General features: G+C 49.6%; 1 protein-coding gene across 4 annotated transcripts in view; it reads right to left on the reverse strand.

Moving 5' to 3' along the window:
• LOXHD1 (lipoxygenase homology PLAT domains 1) overlaps nucleotides 1-15,420 on the reverse strand; it is a 167,433-nt gene that overhangs the window by 64,633 nt on the left and 87,380 nt on the right. For 3 of the 4 annotated variants that reach the window (XM_045042203.1, XM_045042202.1, XM_045042200.1), the window contains 7 exons: nucleotides 15,038-15,114; nucleotides 13,956-14,152; nucleotides 11,375-11,567; nucleotides 7,689-7,849; nucleotides 4,837-5,314; nucleotides 4,230-4,384; nucleotides 2,161-2,294 (listed from right to left, as the gene is read on the reverse strand). In XM_045042203.1, coding sequence (XP_044898138.1) covers nucleotides 2,161-2,294; nucleotides 4,230-4,384; nucleotides 4,837-5,314; nucleotides 7,689-7,849; nucleotides 11,375-11,567; nucleotides 13,956-14,152; nucleotides 15,038-15,114 — 1,395 coding nt within the window. Of the gene's footprint in view, nucleotides 1-2,160; nucleotides 2,295-4,229; nucleotides 4,385-4,836; nucleotides 5,315-7,688; nucleotides 7,850-11,374; nucleotides 11,568-13,955; nucleotides 14,153-15,037; nucleotides 15,115-15,420 lie in introns of those variants that run through there. The other variant, XM_045042201.1, reaches the window with a different exon arrangement.

The following is a 15,420-nucleotide window of genomic DNA, read 5'->3' on the forward strand; positions in this document are numbered from 1 at the left end:
GGGGAACGAGAGGATACCATTCACGAGAGTGATAAAAATAGAAAATATTTAGGCATAAACTTAGTACGACTGTAGAAAATTGTAAAGCATCACTGGGATACCAGAAGGAACAATTGGATAAATGGAAATGCGCTCCTGGGGCAGCACTTAATATTCTAAATACACAATTCTCCACACATACGATTAATGGCATAACCATCAACACTCCAACGGGATTTTTTTTCTTCAAATCACTTAATGTCTTGATTTGAAAAGGCAAGAAAAGCTAATATTTTTAAAGAATAATGAAAAAGGACAAGTACTGACAGATATTAAAATAGATTATAAGGCTACAATAATTTACAAATTGTTGGGCTGGCCCAGAAATGTCAAATCAATGGAACAGAGTTAACTGACCCTAACGGAGCTCTAAGGGGAAGCCAGGGATATTTGGTCTGTTCCTGTCCTTCTGTTTTTGCCACTACTTTATCCTTTTCCAGCTTAAATGCCTTAGATTTTCAGAACATCTTGAGAAGTAAGCTGGGCTGACACCATTAAGCCTATTTATCAGAAGAGCGAATGAAAGCCCATTCATTAGCACTTAGTTCTAGAACGGAGCACTTAGTTCAGGGTGACCTGGCAAGTTTCTGAGAGAGGACTACCACAGCTCAGGACCCTGGTTCCCGGCCACAGCGTTGTCCCACTGCCCTTCTCTGCCGTCACAATGACCTCACGGAAAGCCAGGACACCAGGCCATGTGAGAGGTGTGCTTTGGTGTCCCCATCTGAGGCAGTCTCTTGGGCTGGTGGGGCGGGGTGGAGGTGGGAGATGGGGTGAGCCTCCTCACCCCTTGCCCTGCACAGAGAGTAGCCCAAGAAGAGAGCTTGCTCTAAGAGACACCAGACTGCAGACCAAGAAGTTAAGTCAACGTATGTTTGTTTATTGGGTGCCCGCTACATTCCGGACACTGGCAGGCACTCAGCAGCCCTACAACACACTCAGGATCTTGCCTGCCTTCCTCTCTGTCTCCCCCTGCACCTCCCCATCACACCTCCAGCCTTTTTTCATGTCTATTGCTCCGTGGCCCCTTTTGCTCAAGAGGCAATGGGGCCTAATGATGGGGACGCACCAGACTCATCATTGATGGTCTGGAGTTCTGACCTTGGCTCTGGCATGAATGGGCTCTGGGGGTGTGGCGGCTTCACCTCCTTGGGGCATGGTTCCTTCACCTGTCAGGAGGATAATATGCCTTCCTCAACCTAGCTCCTGGTGGTAGCTGGGAATCCTGAGCAGGGGCCACCAAACTATGGCCTGTGGGCCAAATGTGGCCCACTCACCTGTTTATGTACATCCCACAAACTAAGCATGAATTTTACATTGTTTTAAGTTTCTTTATTTTGAGAGGCAGAGGGAGAGAGAGAATCCCAAGCAGGCTCCACCCTGTCAGCACAGAGCCTATTGTGGGGCACAAACCCACGAACCTCGAGATCACGACCTGAGCCAAAACCAAGAGTCGGACACTTAATTGACTTAGCCACACGGGTACCCCTGAATTTTACATTTTTAAAGTGGCTGAAAAAAAGAAAATCTAAGGAACACTGTTATTTTGTGACATGTGAAAATGACATGAAATTCAAGTTTCAGTGTTCACGAATAAAGTTTTATTGGAACACAGCCACATCCACCAAGTGTCACCTATGGCTGCTACCCTGCTGCAAAGTCAAACAGATCAATTATGACAGAGACCAAATGGCCCCAAAGCCTAAAATATTTCCTATCTGGCCCTTAGAGAAAAAGTGTGCTTACCCCTGGTCTAGAACATTAAAACATTGTACTGGAAGTCGCTTCATATGTGGAGACACGGATGAGTGACTAAGTCTAGGCATGGAGACTAGGCCAGTGGAGGTCTGACAGGGACAGGAAACCCGACCTTCTGAACTGATGGATCTCAAGAACTAGATTGGAGGTCCTGTCACCTGCCAGGGCAGGAACTCCAGGGGGCTGCCCAGTGAGAGGGGAGAGAGAGAGGCAGTGCCCACCCAGCCAGCCACAGGAGCCAAACTAACATACAGCCACCACCCTGCCCCAGCCTCAGACATCCCAACCACCCCACCCTCAGCCCTCTTCCCAGGACTAAGAAGCAGGCATGGCCTTCCCCCCCTCCCCTCAAGCCCCACTCACGTGACTTCATTGTTCATGTCGGTGATGTCTATTCTGTCCAGGAACCAGCCCGGTCTGTTGCCCGAGTTGTCATGGCGAATCCGAATCTTGGTCAGAGCCCCCAAGTCAATAGCATAGATGGTGAAGGTATCTGTCTGGGAAGGGCCAGAGAAGCACTCAGAGGGATGCCCCCCCCCCCCCGCCCTGAGACATGGTGCGCCCCACCCCCCCTACACATCAGCACCTGGGGGATCCTGGGGCCGGCAGGGAGACTCAAACCATTGAGGGAAAGGGGTGTGGAAACCTGTGGCAGCCAGTTGACTGTGTGTGATCTGCATGCTTTTATAACCTGCCCACACCAGGGGTCTTTTCACTCTGTGTCCCAAAGGGTGGTAGGAGGAGTGGGAAGGCCAGGAAGGTGACCGTGAGGGGCAGAGGAGAAGGCAGGTGGGCTGGCCACCCACGTTTGTGTTGTGGGGTGTGTGTGTGTGTGTGTGTGTGTGTGTGCGTGCGCCCGTGGAGGGCCCGTTGTTGGGTGTGTGCTGAAACCCTGTGCTATGTGTGCACATGTGTGCATAAGCCCTTCAGCCACGCATTCTAAGCACCTGGGATGAGCCAAAGTGCAAATCCAAGGTGATTTACAGAATTCAAAGTGTAAATCCAAAGTGATTCACAGGAACAGGAGACTTGCACTCCCTCACCATGTGAGTAGGAAGGCCGTGAGCGTAGCCCAATATATGCGTCTGCACTGCAGGAGGCAGGCGACATCGGGACCTGATAAGGGATTCCTCTTGGCTGTAACTTCTTAAATTCTTTATATTGAAAAACAATCAAGTCTACAGAAAATTTGCGGAAACAGTACAATGAAATTTTATATGCCCTTCACCTACATTTTGCAATATTTGCTTTCCCTCTCTCTTTTGCTATTATTTTTCTGAAACGTTTAAAAGTAAATGGCAGATACCATGATTCTTCACCTCTGAATTCTTCATCATAGCTTTCCTAAGAACAGGTGATTCTCATATAATCCCAGGACAATTACCAAACTCAGGAAACACAATACTATCGACACAATACTATTATCTAACATACAAGCCCATATTCAAATTTCACCCATTGTACCAGTTACGTCCTCTATGACAGTTTTCTTCCAATCCAGGATCATAGTGGCTATGGAAATAAACCCTAAACCTTAAGTCATGGCAAGGCAGTGTTGAAAGAAAAAGCAGGCAGCCTCTGAAAGAAACCAGAGGAGCCCAGAAGTACTTTCATGGGTTTGGTTTCTCTTCTTCCTCTGTGTGGATGAGGAAATGTGGCTTTGGGATCAGGGGCAGGAATGAGAAAGGTGAGCTGGGGACAGTCTTCCAGCCAGAGAATATTGTAACATCTTGAAGGACAAAGATGACAGCTGGATTTTTCACACTCTCCCCACGATACCTGGAAGAGGGGTGTGCATGCATTTCTCTCACCGTTCAAAAGCCTTCGTGGCTCCCGCTGGGGCAGGACCAGGACTGAGTCCAGGCTTCTCAACCTTCTTTCAAGGCTCTCATGCCCCACCCCCCTTAACTGGGCTCATCAAGCTTCCCAGAGGCAGTGCGCCTCCTGGCTCAGCGTTAACACAGCACAGTGGGAAGACTCCGTGTCCTCGAGCTGGGCCTTCCAGATTTCCACCCCACATCTCTGTCCCCTGGACCCATCCTCGGGGAACACCTCTCACGGTAATCGTGGGCACCCATCCCACACTCACCCACCATGGCCAGTGTACAGCTCTCCTTCCTACCATGTTTTCCCCAAAGCGCCGTCGGCACTTCCTCCTTGAACCCCCCTGCTCCACCCCCTCAGCGCCTGAGCGTCTGCTACCCGTAATATCTCTGGTCAGTTCCTGTGGGCTTCGTGGTGCTCGACGCTCCCCTCCCTGGCCTATCTTATGCCCCCCACCACAAGGCGCCAGAGCTCACAGAGGAACCGCTTCGATTACATCTGGGTAGACTCAACAAAGCACCCTGCTGGACACCGTGCTGGTGGGGGTGTGGCCTCCGGAACCAGCAGTCGCCACCACCCACGCAAGGGCCAGAGAGCCCCCACTCTACCTGGCCCTGCTCAAACTTGTTCGACTTGTCCGACTTCTTCAGGGGCCGCTCGCCTGTGTCCCCGTACTCCTCCCCGTAGATGGTCAGGTAGACATTGGCATCGGTGCCGGCCTTGGGCACATTCCCCGTGATTACCTGGACCTCATAGGTGTTGGCTGGGGACAGAGAAAAACGTGGCGTTGAGGACACCTAGGCCTCGGGGCGGACCTGAGGCTCAGCCTCTCGGATCCAGCCAGCTCGTGGGAGCGGGAAGGACCTACAGATTCCTCCACATCTGCACTAACCTGGAAAGAACCTATCCCTCCCCACTGCTCAAGACTTTTCTTTGCCATGAGGCCCAGGAGCCTGAGAGTCAAGGGGAGACGCCCTTGGCCGTCCTCCTACGTTATGTCCCACTTTCAGTCATCGCGAGCTACATCCAGGCTCCCCCTGAGAGCCGCCCGAGGGGGCAGGGCTAACCCCAGGCAGAGGCCTGTCACAGGTCAGGAGACCCACTTGGGAACCATGACGGGTGCCCCGCTATGGGGCTGCCACATGATTGGCGAGCTAGACACCCCCCTTCACCTGGCCCCCTTCAGCAGACCTGCAGACCCCTCCTCGGGCTTACGCTCAGGGCCCGGCCGGCCTGCCGGCACCAGCTCCACGACAAGTTCATTGTCCTCCTTGCCCCGGGCCAGCCAGCGGTGGGCTTCGAACTTGTACTCCTCAATCACCTCCTGCATCCCTGGCCCAAACTCCTCCTCTTCCTCCTCCTCCTCGGTCTCCTCCTCCTCCTCCTCCTCCTCAGACGAGGACTCCTCCGACGAGGACTCCTCCTCCTCGTCCCCCTCGTCCTCCTCATCGCTACCCTTCTTTTTCTTCTTCTTCTTCCTCTGCAGCTTGGCCTTCAGCCGCTCCTTCTTGAGCAGCTGCCGCAGCCTGTCCTTCTCCTTCTTCTTCCGGGCCTCCTCCTCGGGCGTGAGCTCCACCTCCCGCACCACCAGGTGCCGCAGCCACAGCGTGTCCACGAACCAGCTGGGTCCGAAGCCTTCGCCCGTGTGCCCCAGCCGGATCTTGAAGACCTCACCCACGTCCGCCGCCTCCAGCTGTGCAAAGCGCAGGGCAGTGGCTGGGGGGGGCCCTGGTGTCCTCCCCACCTCCCCTGTGCAGCCAGGCCTGGGCCTGTGTGCGGAGCCCCGGTGGGGAGGCCCGGGGCCTCGAGCTCACAAGCTTCCACCAGCTCCCTCTCTCTCAGCCTGCTTGTTCAGCCGGCCTTCCAGGACCTCTTGCAGCCCCTCCTTCCACCCACACTTACTTCCTTCTAACCCCTGGGTCGTGGTCAGGATGGTCTCCCTGCCTCTCTCCCTTCACCCCGCCCCACATCCACACATGCACGCACACACACATGCACATCGCATTCATTCCTGTCACTCCTGGCTCCACACCTCTGTTCATGCACTCCCCTCACCCAGAGCGCCTTTATTCCTTCCTCTGCCTCCAAGGAAATCCATTCATTTCATTTCCTGAACCTTATTACTACCTTCCTTTTCAGTTTGTGCTTTTCTGCATTCTCTTTCCAAAGTTTTTTTCAGCATGAATCATATACAACTTTTGTATGTAATGAGCAAGAAAACCGTGTTATTTTTCAAAAATACACCCAACCCCCTCCCCCATGTCCCCAGGGACCCCAGGCCTCTCCCCCAGCACAGGCTTCTTTCCCTGGCAGTGCAGAGGGAGCCCAGACCTTGGCCGTGGTTCTGGTCTGTCCTGGATGCCCTCCCTGTCCACATGAGCTGCTCCCTGCCCACCTGAACGGGGAATTACTTAAGACAGGGACTGTTCTTTCTTGCTTCTCTCCGGCACGGTCTGGCAGAGCGTGGATGGATTTAGCTTTAGCTTTTCTTCAGAAGATTAGGTCCTCGGCCTTTGATCTCCTTACTCTGTTCTAAGCCTCACCCTGCAGTGAGGTCTAGCCCCACAGAGCTCAGGGGAGGGTCCACATGGGGTACCTGCTGGTTGAGCCACTCTGTTCCCCATTCTGATGGGCCCCTTCTGGGTGTCTGACACTTTTCAAAGCCTGGTGCCACCAATTTTCCCACATGTGTCCTGGTGACTGGGGACCTGAGTTTCTCAGTGCCCCATAACTGGAGTCCAGGCCTAGATGAGAACTCAGTTCTTCTGACTCTGTTCATGAAGCCACAATGTAGGCCAAAACCACCTTTGTGAGAAAGTTATCAGCCAAAATGAGAGCCCAGGAGCCCTGAAGGAGAGGCATTTTTCCCTCTCAGCTACTTAGGGGATGGGCTCTGGGCCTGGTAAGTTTGTTCTTCAGCACATTAGATCTCCTCCCCAGCATTTTCCAAGTCAGAGCATCCCTGCCCTCAACCTCTCCAGTTGGGCCTGCTCACCATCCCCTCTTCCCACATCTGTCTTCTCAGCACCCATGCGTCTCCCATGACCACATTCATGACCGCATCACTTCCAGCCACACAGCATGCTGGCATTGGAAGACGCTCTGCTCTGTTCCACCCCCACAACTGGCCACAATTTCCTGAGTACATTCCCTGACCTTCACCGTTTTGACCCTTCTAAGGACTTCGAAGCAGGCTAGGGAGGCACTCTAAGGCTAGGTTTGAACTGAGGAAGAATCTGAGGCTCACAGAGGTGAAATGCTAGGGCCTCTACTTCCTCAGCAGTGTTATGGGGGGTTGGCCTCAGTGAGGCCCCTTCCAGCACCAATGTTCCGTATGCCCTAACCCAGCTCAATCAGACCCTGCCGGGCACTGGGGTAGGACTCTTTGCCGAGGGCCAAGTGACCTGAGGCACACAAACACACACAGAGCACCCAGCATGAATATGCTCCCTGCACACACATACCTGCTTACACACACACACACACACACACACACACACACACACACATACACTCACTCACACGCACTAGTATCCCACAGGAAACATTCATGTGTCCCCCACAGGGCGTTACACCTGCATTCTCCTCCCCTGCCAACAACATGCTCACATTCTCATCTTTTTCTTCTCTACTCAAAGGGAAGTACAGAATCCTGGGGCATCAAGAACGCAGCCAGGAGGCTCCTCCCCAGATCCTGCCTCGAAGCGTGGCCCTGCCCACAGGCGGAGAGAGCTGTACAATCACAGGCTGGCAGTGGATGCAGTAACCAGGGGCTTCAGGACACATTTTGTCAAATTAGAATCATCTACTCCAGCGGTTCTCGGAATTGGCAGCTTGTTAGCCTCCCGGCAGAGCTTTCAGAAGCATACCCCGAAAACGCATCCCACCATAGAGGTTCTGACTTAACTGATCCGGATGTGGGCCAGGCAGCACTTTTTTTTTTTCTTAAAGCTCTCCAGGTGATTCTAAGAAGCCAGGAACGAGAACCGCTGAGCTAGTCCAAGCCCTTCATTTTGGGGCATCCTCTGGCCCTCTGTGGGCACTCCCGCTGCCTTACCCACACACACCTGGAACGTGTCCTTGGATGCCCGCTCAAAAACTTTCGAGCGGCTGGACAGGAAGAGCACTTCTGTCTTGCCGTCCTCGCCATAGATCTGCACGTAGACTCGGGCAGTGGTGCCTGCACCGCCCACATCCCCCGTCCAAACCTCAAGCTCATAATGGACCACTGGGTGGGCACGTGGGGAGAAAACAGGACATTCGGTAATATTAATAATAGCAGTGATAGCAGCAAAGCCAACATTCCTGACCCTGTGCCACGCCTGGTGCTTCACGGGCACCATCTCATCTAACCCTCTCCGCAGCATCGAGATGAGAACTATCAGTGCCATTTTTCAGGCTGACAAATTGAGGCTTAAAGGAATTGAGTGGGTGGCCGAAATGGCAAACTCAAGCAATCAGACTCCAGAGCCCAGTGATCCACTGTACCACACGCGACTTCCGGAGCCAGGCATGAGGAGTCGTTAATACACCAGTGAGCGCTCACTGCTGTCTGCCGGCCCCTGGGCAGACACCACGGAGTAGAAAGAAGCAAAGGCTTCCTTATGTTCAGTAAAGGACAAGGGACTGAAATTAGAATTTTCTTTCTTTCTTTCTTTTCTTAAAATACATACATTAACATGGGGCTTGAACTCATGACCCCAAGATCAAGGGTTGCATGCTCTACCAACTGAGCCAGCCAGGGACCCCTGAAATTATAATTTTTATTTAAATATATTCACCTTTCAGATGACATCAACAGATATATCTACACCCAGAGAGAGCTGTCTGTGTCCTGAAGTAATATGTTAGTAAGTAGTTAGAGGGTGGAAATGTGTTAGAGGTGTGCACCACTAGGTGTGCACCATTTCTGACGATGAGGGAGATGTCTTCCAGAACTATGGGATTATGGTTTTTCAGCAACTACTGTTAAGACTTACCCTCGCAGAAATGCCATAAGATGATATCGTGATTTTTATTTCCAAGGTAAGATTGTTATTTTCAACAAGATGGGGGCTCTTCCATTACCATAGCAATATGAGAGATTTGGGGCAGAAAATAAGAGGACTGGCTGAGAGCCTAACGAAGTTGAACTAGAGATACCAGGATCAGCTGGGAGTGAGGGTAGGCAAGCATTTGCACAATGGGGAGATTCAGTAAAAGCTGGCATTCTTAATGGACAGAACCCACAACCTCATTCCCTCTGTCAGATCCTAGAGCAATAGGCAGCCAGAATTACACAAAACTATGATAAAAATGACCATTCACAGAGCAAGAACCAGCTATTGGAAATCAACATGTGGTAGCTGAAATAAAATAGTCCATAGTAAGGATAAAGTCAAGGACAGCTCATAAGAACAATAGAGGAAATTTCTCAAGAACAAAATAACAAATGATAGAAAGGTAAGAAAAGTAGAGGAATTGCAACATCTTACCAAGAAAACAGAGGATAGAGAGTTAGAAATTGTTAAAGAAATACCCATAAAAGCCTCAGAATTAAAAAATTCTCCATAGAAGGAGCCCGTGATGAATCCAGAGTAATGGATGAAACTAAGATCACAAAAGGCAGTGAGGACATCATGAAATTTCAGAATGCCAGGTATAAAAATAGGATCCTATAAACTTCTAGAGAGAAAAAACCCTAAAGGGTTGGATAACAGAATGGTATCAGACTTCCAAACTGCAACACTGGGAGTTAGAAAATGGTAGAATAATTCCTTCTAAACTTTAAGGGAAAATGAATTCTAACTAAGAATTCTATAATAAGCCAAATTCCTGATCAATTGTGAGACATTCCCAGACATGCAAGGTCTCAACTTTTCTCTTCCATGCACATTTTCTCAGGAAGCTATCCAGTAGAAACGAAAAGAAGGAAGAAACCAAAGAAGAGAAAGACATGAAGTCCAGGAAATAGAAAATCAAAAAAGAAAGGAATTTCCAAAAAGATGGGCAAAAGGAAGTCCCAAAAGGACAGCTTCATGGCAGCCTAGAGAGCAGGAGGACAGAGGTTCCTAAAGGAATGTCTTGGGGCAAGGAGTGAGTGGAAGGAGGTAGAGAGGAAACAGAATTATGAAAAGAATTTTAGTTCTATTGGGGAGATGGAGATAAAATGATGTTATGGGAGAGTTGTCTCGTACTCCAACGCAAATTCATGTATTAAAGTCCTAACCCCTAGTATCTCAGAATGTGACTTAGAGACAGGACCTTTAAAGAGAAAATTAAGTTCAATTATGGTCATTAAAGTGAGGCCCTAATCCTATATGACTGGTATCTTTATAAGAGGAAGATACTAGGACACAGACATGCAAATGCCTAAAGGAAATACCATGTGAACATGCAGCAAGAAGGCAGCTATTTGCAAGGCAAAGAAAAGGCCTCAGAAGAAATGTGATCTGCTGACACCCTGGTCGTGGACTTCTGGCTTCTGGAACTGTGAGAAAATAGATTTCTGTTGTTTAAGCCATCTATTCTGTGGTATTTTTTTATGGCAGCCCTAGCAAACTAATACAGATAGGTGGGTATATAGAAATACAGATGGGTATATAGAAAACTATATAGATGAAAACTGAGGCTATCATTAACTCCAGAAAAAACAAAGAGTTGTACAAAAATTGAAATGTAATCATCATACAGTATGTGTTTCAGAATGTATAATATTTACATAGTCATAATAATGTAAAAATTGAATACTGATTTAATTTTATTGGAGGCTGGGAGGAATGGATGCACACACACACACACACACACACACACATACATTCATGTGTGTTAAAAGAGCTAAACCCTCCTCCTCCATTGTAAGAAGTCAAGAGTTCGTGTCTATGAATAAAATAATCAAGGAATTGGCAAGCAAATTATTACAAATATGGAGATAAACTTCAGAGGGAAAGTGAAAGCAATTGTTACCTTTGAAGAAGGGAGATGGTAAGGAGAAGGGAACTACTGCTTTCTAAAAATCTGTATCTTATTAACTAGTACCTGTATTATTGTGATGGAAATCAAGTTCTAACTTCTAAAAAGAGAAAGAGTTGATTCTTCACAGTGGCAGGTACCATTACACAGCATGTGTATATGATACAGCCCTCAAGAAACCTACAGGATAGTTGAGGAGAGATCACTGTGAACTTCACCCTCATTCAGAGATGTTGTCATCCTGTCCAAAAAAGTCCCCCACCCCCATGTCATTACTAACATCCTATCCTGCTTCATTTTCTTCATAGCTCTTACTTGCCATTGTATTATATATTTATTGTTTGCCTCCCCTGGTAGAATGTAAATTCCACAAGGGCAAGTTTCGCCTATTTTGTGCCTAGGGCAGTGCTGGCTCAGAGAAACAGTCAATATATATACTTATTCAATAAATGAATAAATAAACAGCTTTATCTCCTCAGCCAGTCTTCCCAGAAGAAGACACAGACTATGTCTCAAACTCCTGTACACAGGGCTGAGAATGTACATTTCTTAATAGAATCATTTGCTGCCTTTATTCCAGAAAAAAATATTTCATCCATGGAGTCCTCACTTTCCCTATCTGTAATTTGAGCTGCTTTTCCCCTCCTAGAACCATGGCACCGCAGGCAATCAGAAGCCCCATCATCTCCCCTAAGACTCCCCCTTGGAATCAAGTTAAGTCACCCCACAGTCCCTTCTCCTTCCCCACACCCCATCCTGCAGGGAAACAATGCTGGTGGTCCCATCACTGCTGCTTCCATACATTTCTGGATCTCCACGACCTCACTGGGATAGAGCTCCACCTCCAGGCGCCCATCAGCTTGGTTCTTGTCCAGCCAGCGGTTGGCAGGGAAGGTGTACTGCTTGCCTTGGCGGGGCACGCGGATCTGGACACTGCCGAGGAACCAGCTGGCGTGCATGCCTGTGCTGTCATGCCCAATCACCAGCCGACTGATCTAGAAAGAAACCCAGGGTGCGAGTGAGCAAAAAGCTGGTGCACAGAAATCTCCATGCTTCCACCCACCTCCCACCCACCACCAACACTGGTACAAACTGCTTTCCTTGACCCAGACCTTCAGCTCCCCAGAAGAGGGGGGCTCAGCAGGAGGAGGCTGGTTCCCAGTCTTGTCCACCATCAGCCAGTCGGGGCACTTCTCCCGCCCGGAGCCTTTGTTTTCTCCTCTTAAGAGGAGCTCACCCTTGTGGTAGTTGTGAGAAGTAAGTTGGGGAGCGGGTGTGACTCCAGTATGTCTGTGATTGTGTTGAGTGGTGGCCACACAAGGAAGCAAACGTTCAAAACATTAACCATTTGCTTCGGTAGCTGTGTTATTGGCTTGGCTTTGCTTTGTTTAAACAAGACAGTACCGTACCCATTTCTGCATTTCTTCTCTGATGTATCCCTCAGTTCTGTGCTCAATCCCTTCTCTCACTCTTGGCCCTGAGGAACATCTTTCTCTTTCCAGTAACGCTCAGTAGTCCACTTGCTTTGCTATTTTACATTTTAACATCTTTACATTTAACACAGACCACTGCGTAGATCATCATGTTACCATCCTCACGAGTACTTGGTTCTTCAATGTTCAAATCCCTTTAGTGCGTTTTGTTTTTTTTAATGCTGTTTACGGGGCGATTCGAACATTAGACAGAATTATCAAATAGCCTTGAGATCCCTGCTGGTCCCTCCCCCTCCCCTCAGCTTCTCTTTGTGATGGTTTGAAGGGGTAATGCTAGCCATGAGTCTGGTGCCAGAAGGCTAGAGTTAGAAAATTGTTCCTCTAAGCCCTGTTCTCGCACTTATGAGTGCTAAGTGCCTCTTGCGGCTGATAATGAAAATAGCATCAGAACTGAGTGCATGTAGCCTGGGTCCCCTGAAATTGTAGGAAGGAAACAGGCTTTGTTTACAAAGCCTGAGAACCTTCTGGGTGAGTGCCAAGGGCCACAGGAGAGCTTCATTGTCGGTGGTGCTGGGACAGCAATGGGATCAGCTGGAAGAATAAAGACAGGGACAAGTGTCTTCTACCTGACAGGATGGGAAGCTCCTTAAGGACAGAACTCCTGAAGTTCGTTCAATTCCAGAATGCCTAGCACCTACATGGCGCGACTGTTGATTAACCGCCAGCTTACTGAGCACCTACTGCGGGCATGTGGGTGCTATCAACATGGTTAATGCCAATAACAATCCCCCTGGTGTCCCCTGTTGTTATGAATGAGGACAAGCAAAGGTGAAGAAACTTACAGGCTCAGCAGGTAAGTGGAAACATGGAGCCTTGGGCCGTCAGCAGCCAGAGCTGGCTCTCCCAACCTCTTGGCCACACTGCTTGTTGAGGGGGTTTCAAAAAAGCAAGGAAAGTCCCCAGATGCCATTCCCCTCCCCTCAGATGTCTCATCTATCTGGGGCAGTTGCCAGAAATCCTCAGTAAAGGGAACAGCATCTCACTCCACGATTATTAATTCAGCTGAAAATGTAAATACATTTTGAGGAAGGAAGACTGTGATTTAAGCTCATTACCATCAAGAGATAAATGACTGACATGAGAGCACTTTGATGGAGTACCTGAAATATGGTGAGGCTTAGAGAGAGGGGAAAGGGACAGGAAAGTAAGGTCACAGATGGGAGCTTGTCAGCATCCCAACTCCTGCTAGCCACACCTTGAGAAGGACAGGTGCTAACAAGAAGCCCAGCTTGGACATTTCCAGAAAAGTTTCCAACACTATGGTTGAGGGCATTAGATCTGTGTTCTTCTAGATGAACTGCTCAGATTTCTAGCAGCCGGGCCACTGGGTCCTTGACAGAGGGACACCCTCAGGTGCCATCTTCTAAGGCAGTATCTCTCCAGTGTTGCTGGGGTTGTACATTGAAACAGGTTTCCTGAGCACAATTCAGATAGATGGATACTCAAGTTTGGAATTGGGAAGATTTTCAGCCCCTCTTTTCATTTTTTCCCTTCTCCTCTTTTCCTTCCCCACATGCCTGTGTCCCCTTCTCCAGTGTCTGGGACCCAGCTACATTGGTCTTGCCTATGTAGGTAAAGGAAATGTTGGAACTATAGACACAAAAATACACATTCTGTCCCTAAACGGACTCTGGGAGCTTAACCACTGTTCACATATATTCTGCTGCTCCGGGTCATAGCTGGAAAGTAATGTACTTCGCTAACCCCCAAGAGGGCATTTTTTCCCTTTAAAATGTGTTCACCCATGTGTATGCGAGAGTGTGTTTGTGTGTATGTGAGTGTGCAATGTGTGCATGAGTGCGTGTGCATGTGAGTGTGTGCGTGCACCCACACGTGGACACATGCGGTGTGGGTGAGAGCATGTCACGTGGTCTTGGGAAGGAGACTTACAGTTCCAATGTTCAGGGTCTCCAGCGTGAACTCATCCACCCGGCCACGTTCAAAATAGTCCTGCAGATTGTTGTCAGAGACGAGAAGAATTTGCTTGATGGTGTCAGATTTATCCCCATAGAGCTTGATGTAGACCCTGGAATCTGTGCTGGCCCCAGAGACGTCCCCGGTCTTCAGGCTGATGTGGTAGCGGAAGTCTGGGAGTCCAAGGTGGGAGGCAGGGAGGGAGGGATTAGTGCAGGGTGGGTGGAAAGGGCTGCAGCAGGAGGGCAATCCGCAGCCAGGGCGGGACACTGGTTTACGGGGGGCGGGGGTGGGGTGGCGGTGGTCAGCCTAACCCTTGCTCTCCGTAAGTTGCCCTGTGATGGGGCAGGGCTCCCTTCATCTCTGCCAGGTCCCCTCATCAACAACACTGGGACGCTGATCCCTGTTTGGCCTGCCCGCAAGGTATGAACATGCCGACAACAGGAAAGCATTCAAAGACCACTGAGTGTAAAAGACTTGAATGAAGGACCTCAAACAACCACCCTGTCCAGTTTCTCATCTGATGGATGAAGACACTGAAACAAAGGAACGTCAAGCTTTGCAGACCGTGTTTAGCGCATTATATATGCACTGTATATGTATTCTGATCTTGGCTTTACAAGTGAGGAATCAGAGCCTTAGAAGGTTACATGTTTGGCTCAAGATGTCAATAGTTCAGAAGTAGCCAGCCAGGAGTGAAATCCTCATGTGGGCCCGAAGCTCCCTGTCACAAAACAGGATGCCATGTTGGTGTTCTTCCATTTTATCACCCAGAAAGGTCTGCATCGTAGGTGCACAAGGGAGGATAGACACGTCTGTTTGGCTGATGCTGCCTCCTTTGTTGCTCTCATCAACAGAGGCCTGTGTGCACTCAGGGGCCCATACCCAATGCCACAAAGCTACTACAGAGAAGAGGATTCCAGATCCTCCCTCAGAGCCTCTTCCCCTCCACCCTCCCCACTGCTGCCCTCCGGGAATGATGTGAACAGTTCAAGAGCCGGGAGGATGCCTCTCTCATCAGGGGCACACCCACCACCTGGTCTCTCGGGACAACTTACTCTTCAGTGTCGCATTGCTATCACTGGGCAGCAACTCTCGGACCAACTGACCATCATCCTTATCCTTGTCCAGCCACCTGTTGGGCAGACAAGGGGCTGTTAGTTCTTTGAGTGGCCAACAACCAGCCATCACACTGTTCATGGAGAGTCACCAGAAAGGCCGAAACTGGGAATTCAGCAAAGGAAAAGGCTCTAGGGGGGCTGAAAACAAAGGTCCCTGCCCAGACTGGGAAGGAAGACAGCCCTGAGGAGGCAGTATTGGCTGATGTTGGAAGGGTGACAAGGAGTTAGCTGGGAGAAGAAGAAGGTGCCATCTCCAGGGACCAGCAAATGTTGGGACAGAGCAGAGCCTCTGGGAGCTGGTGGAAGGCCAGTGTGGATGG

This window comes from Felis catus, chromosome D3 (assembly GCF_018350175.1).
Source record: "Felis catus isolate Fca126 chromosome D3, F.catus_Fca126_mat1.0, whole genome shotgun sequence".
NCBI lineage: Eukaryota > Metazoa > Chordata > Mammalia > Carnivora > Felidae > Felis > Felis catus.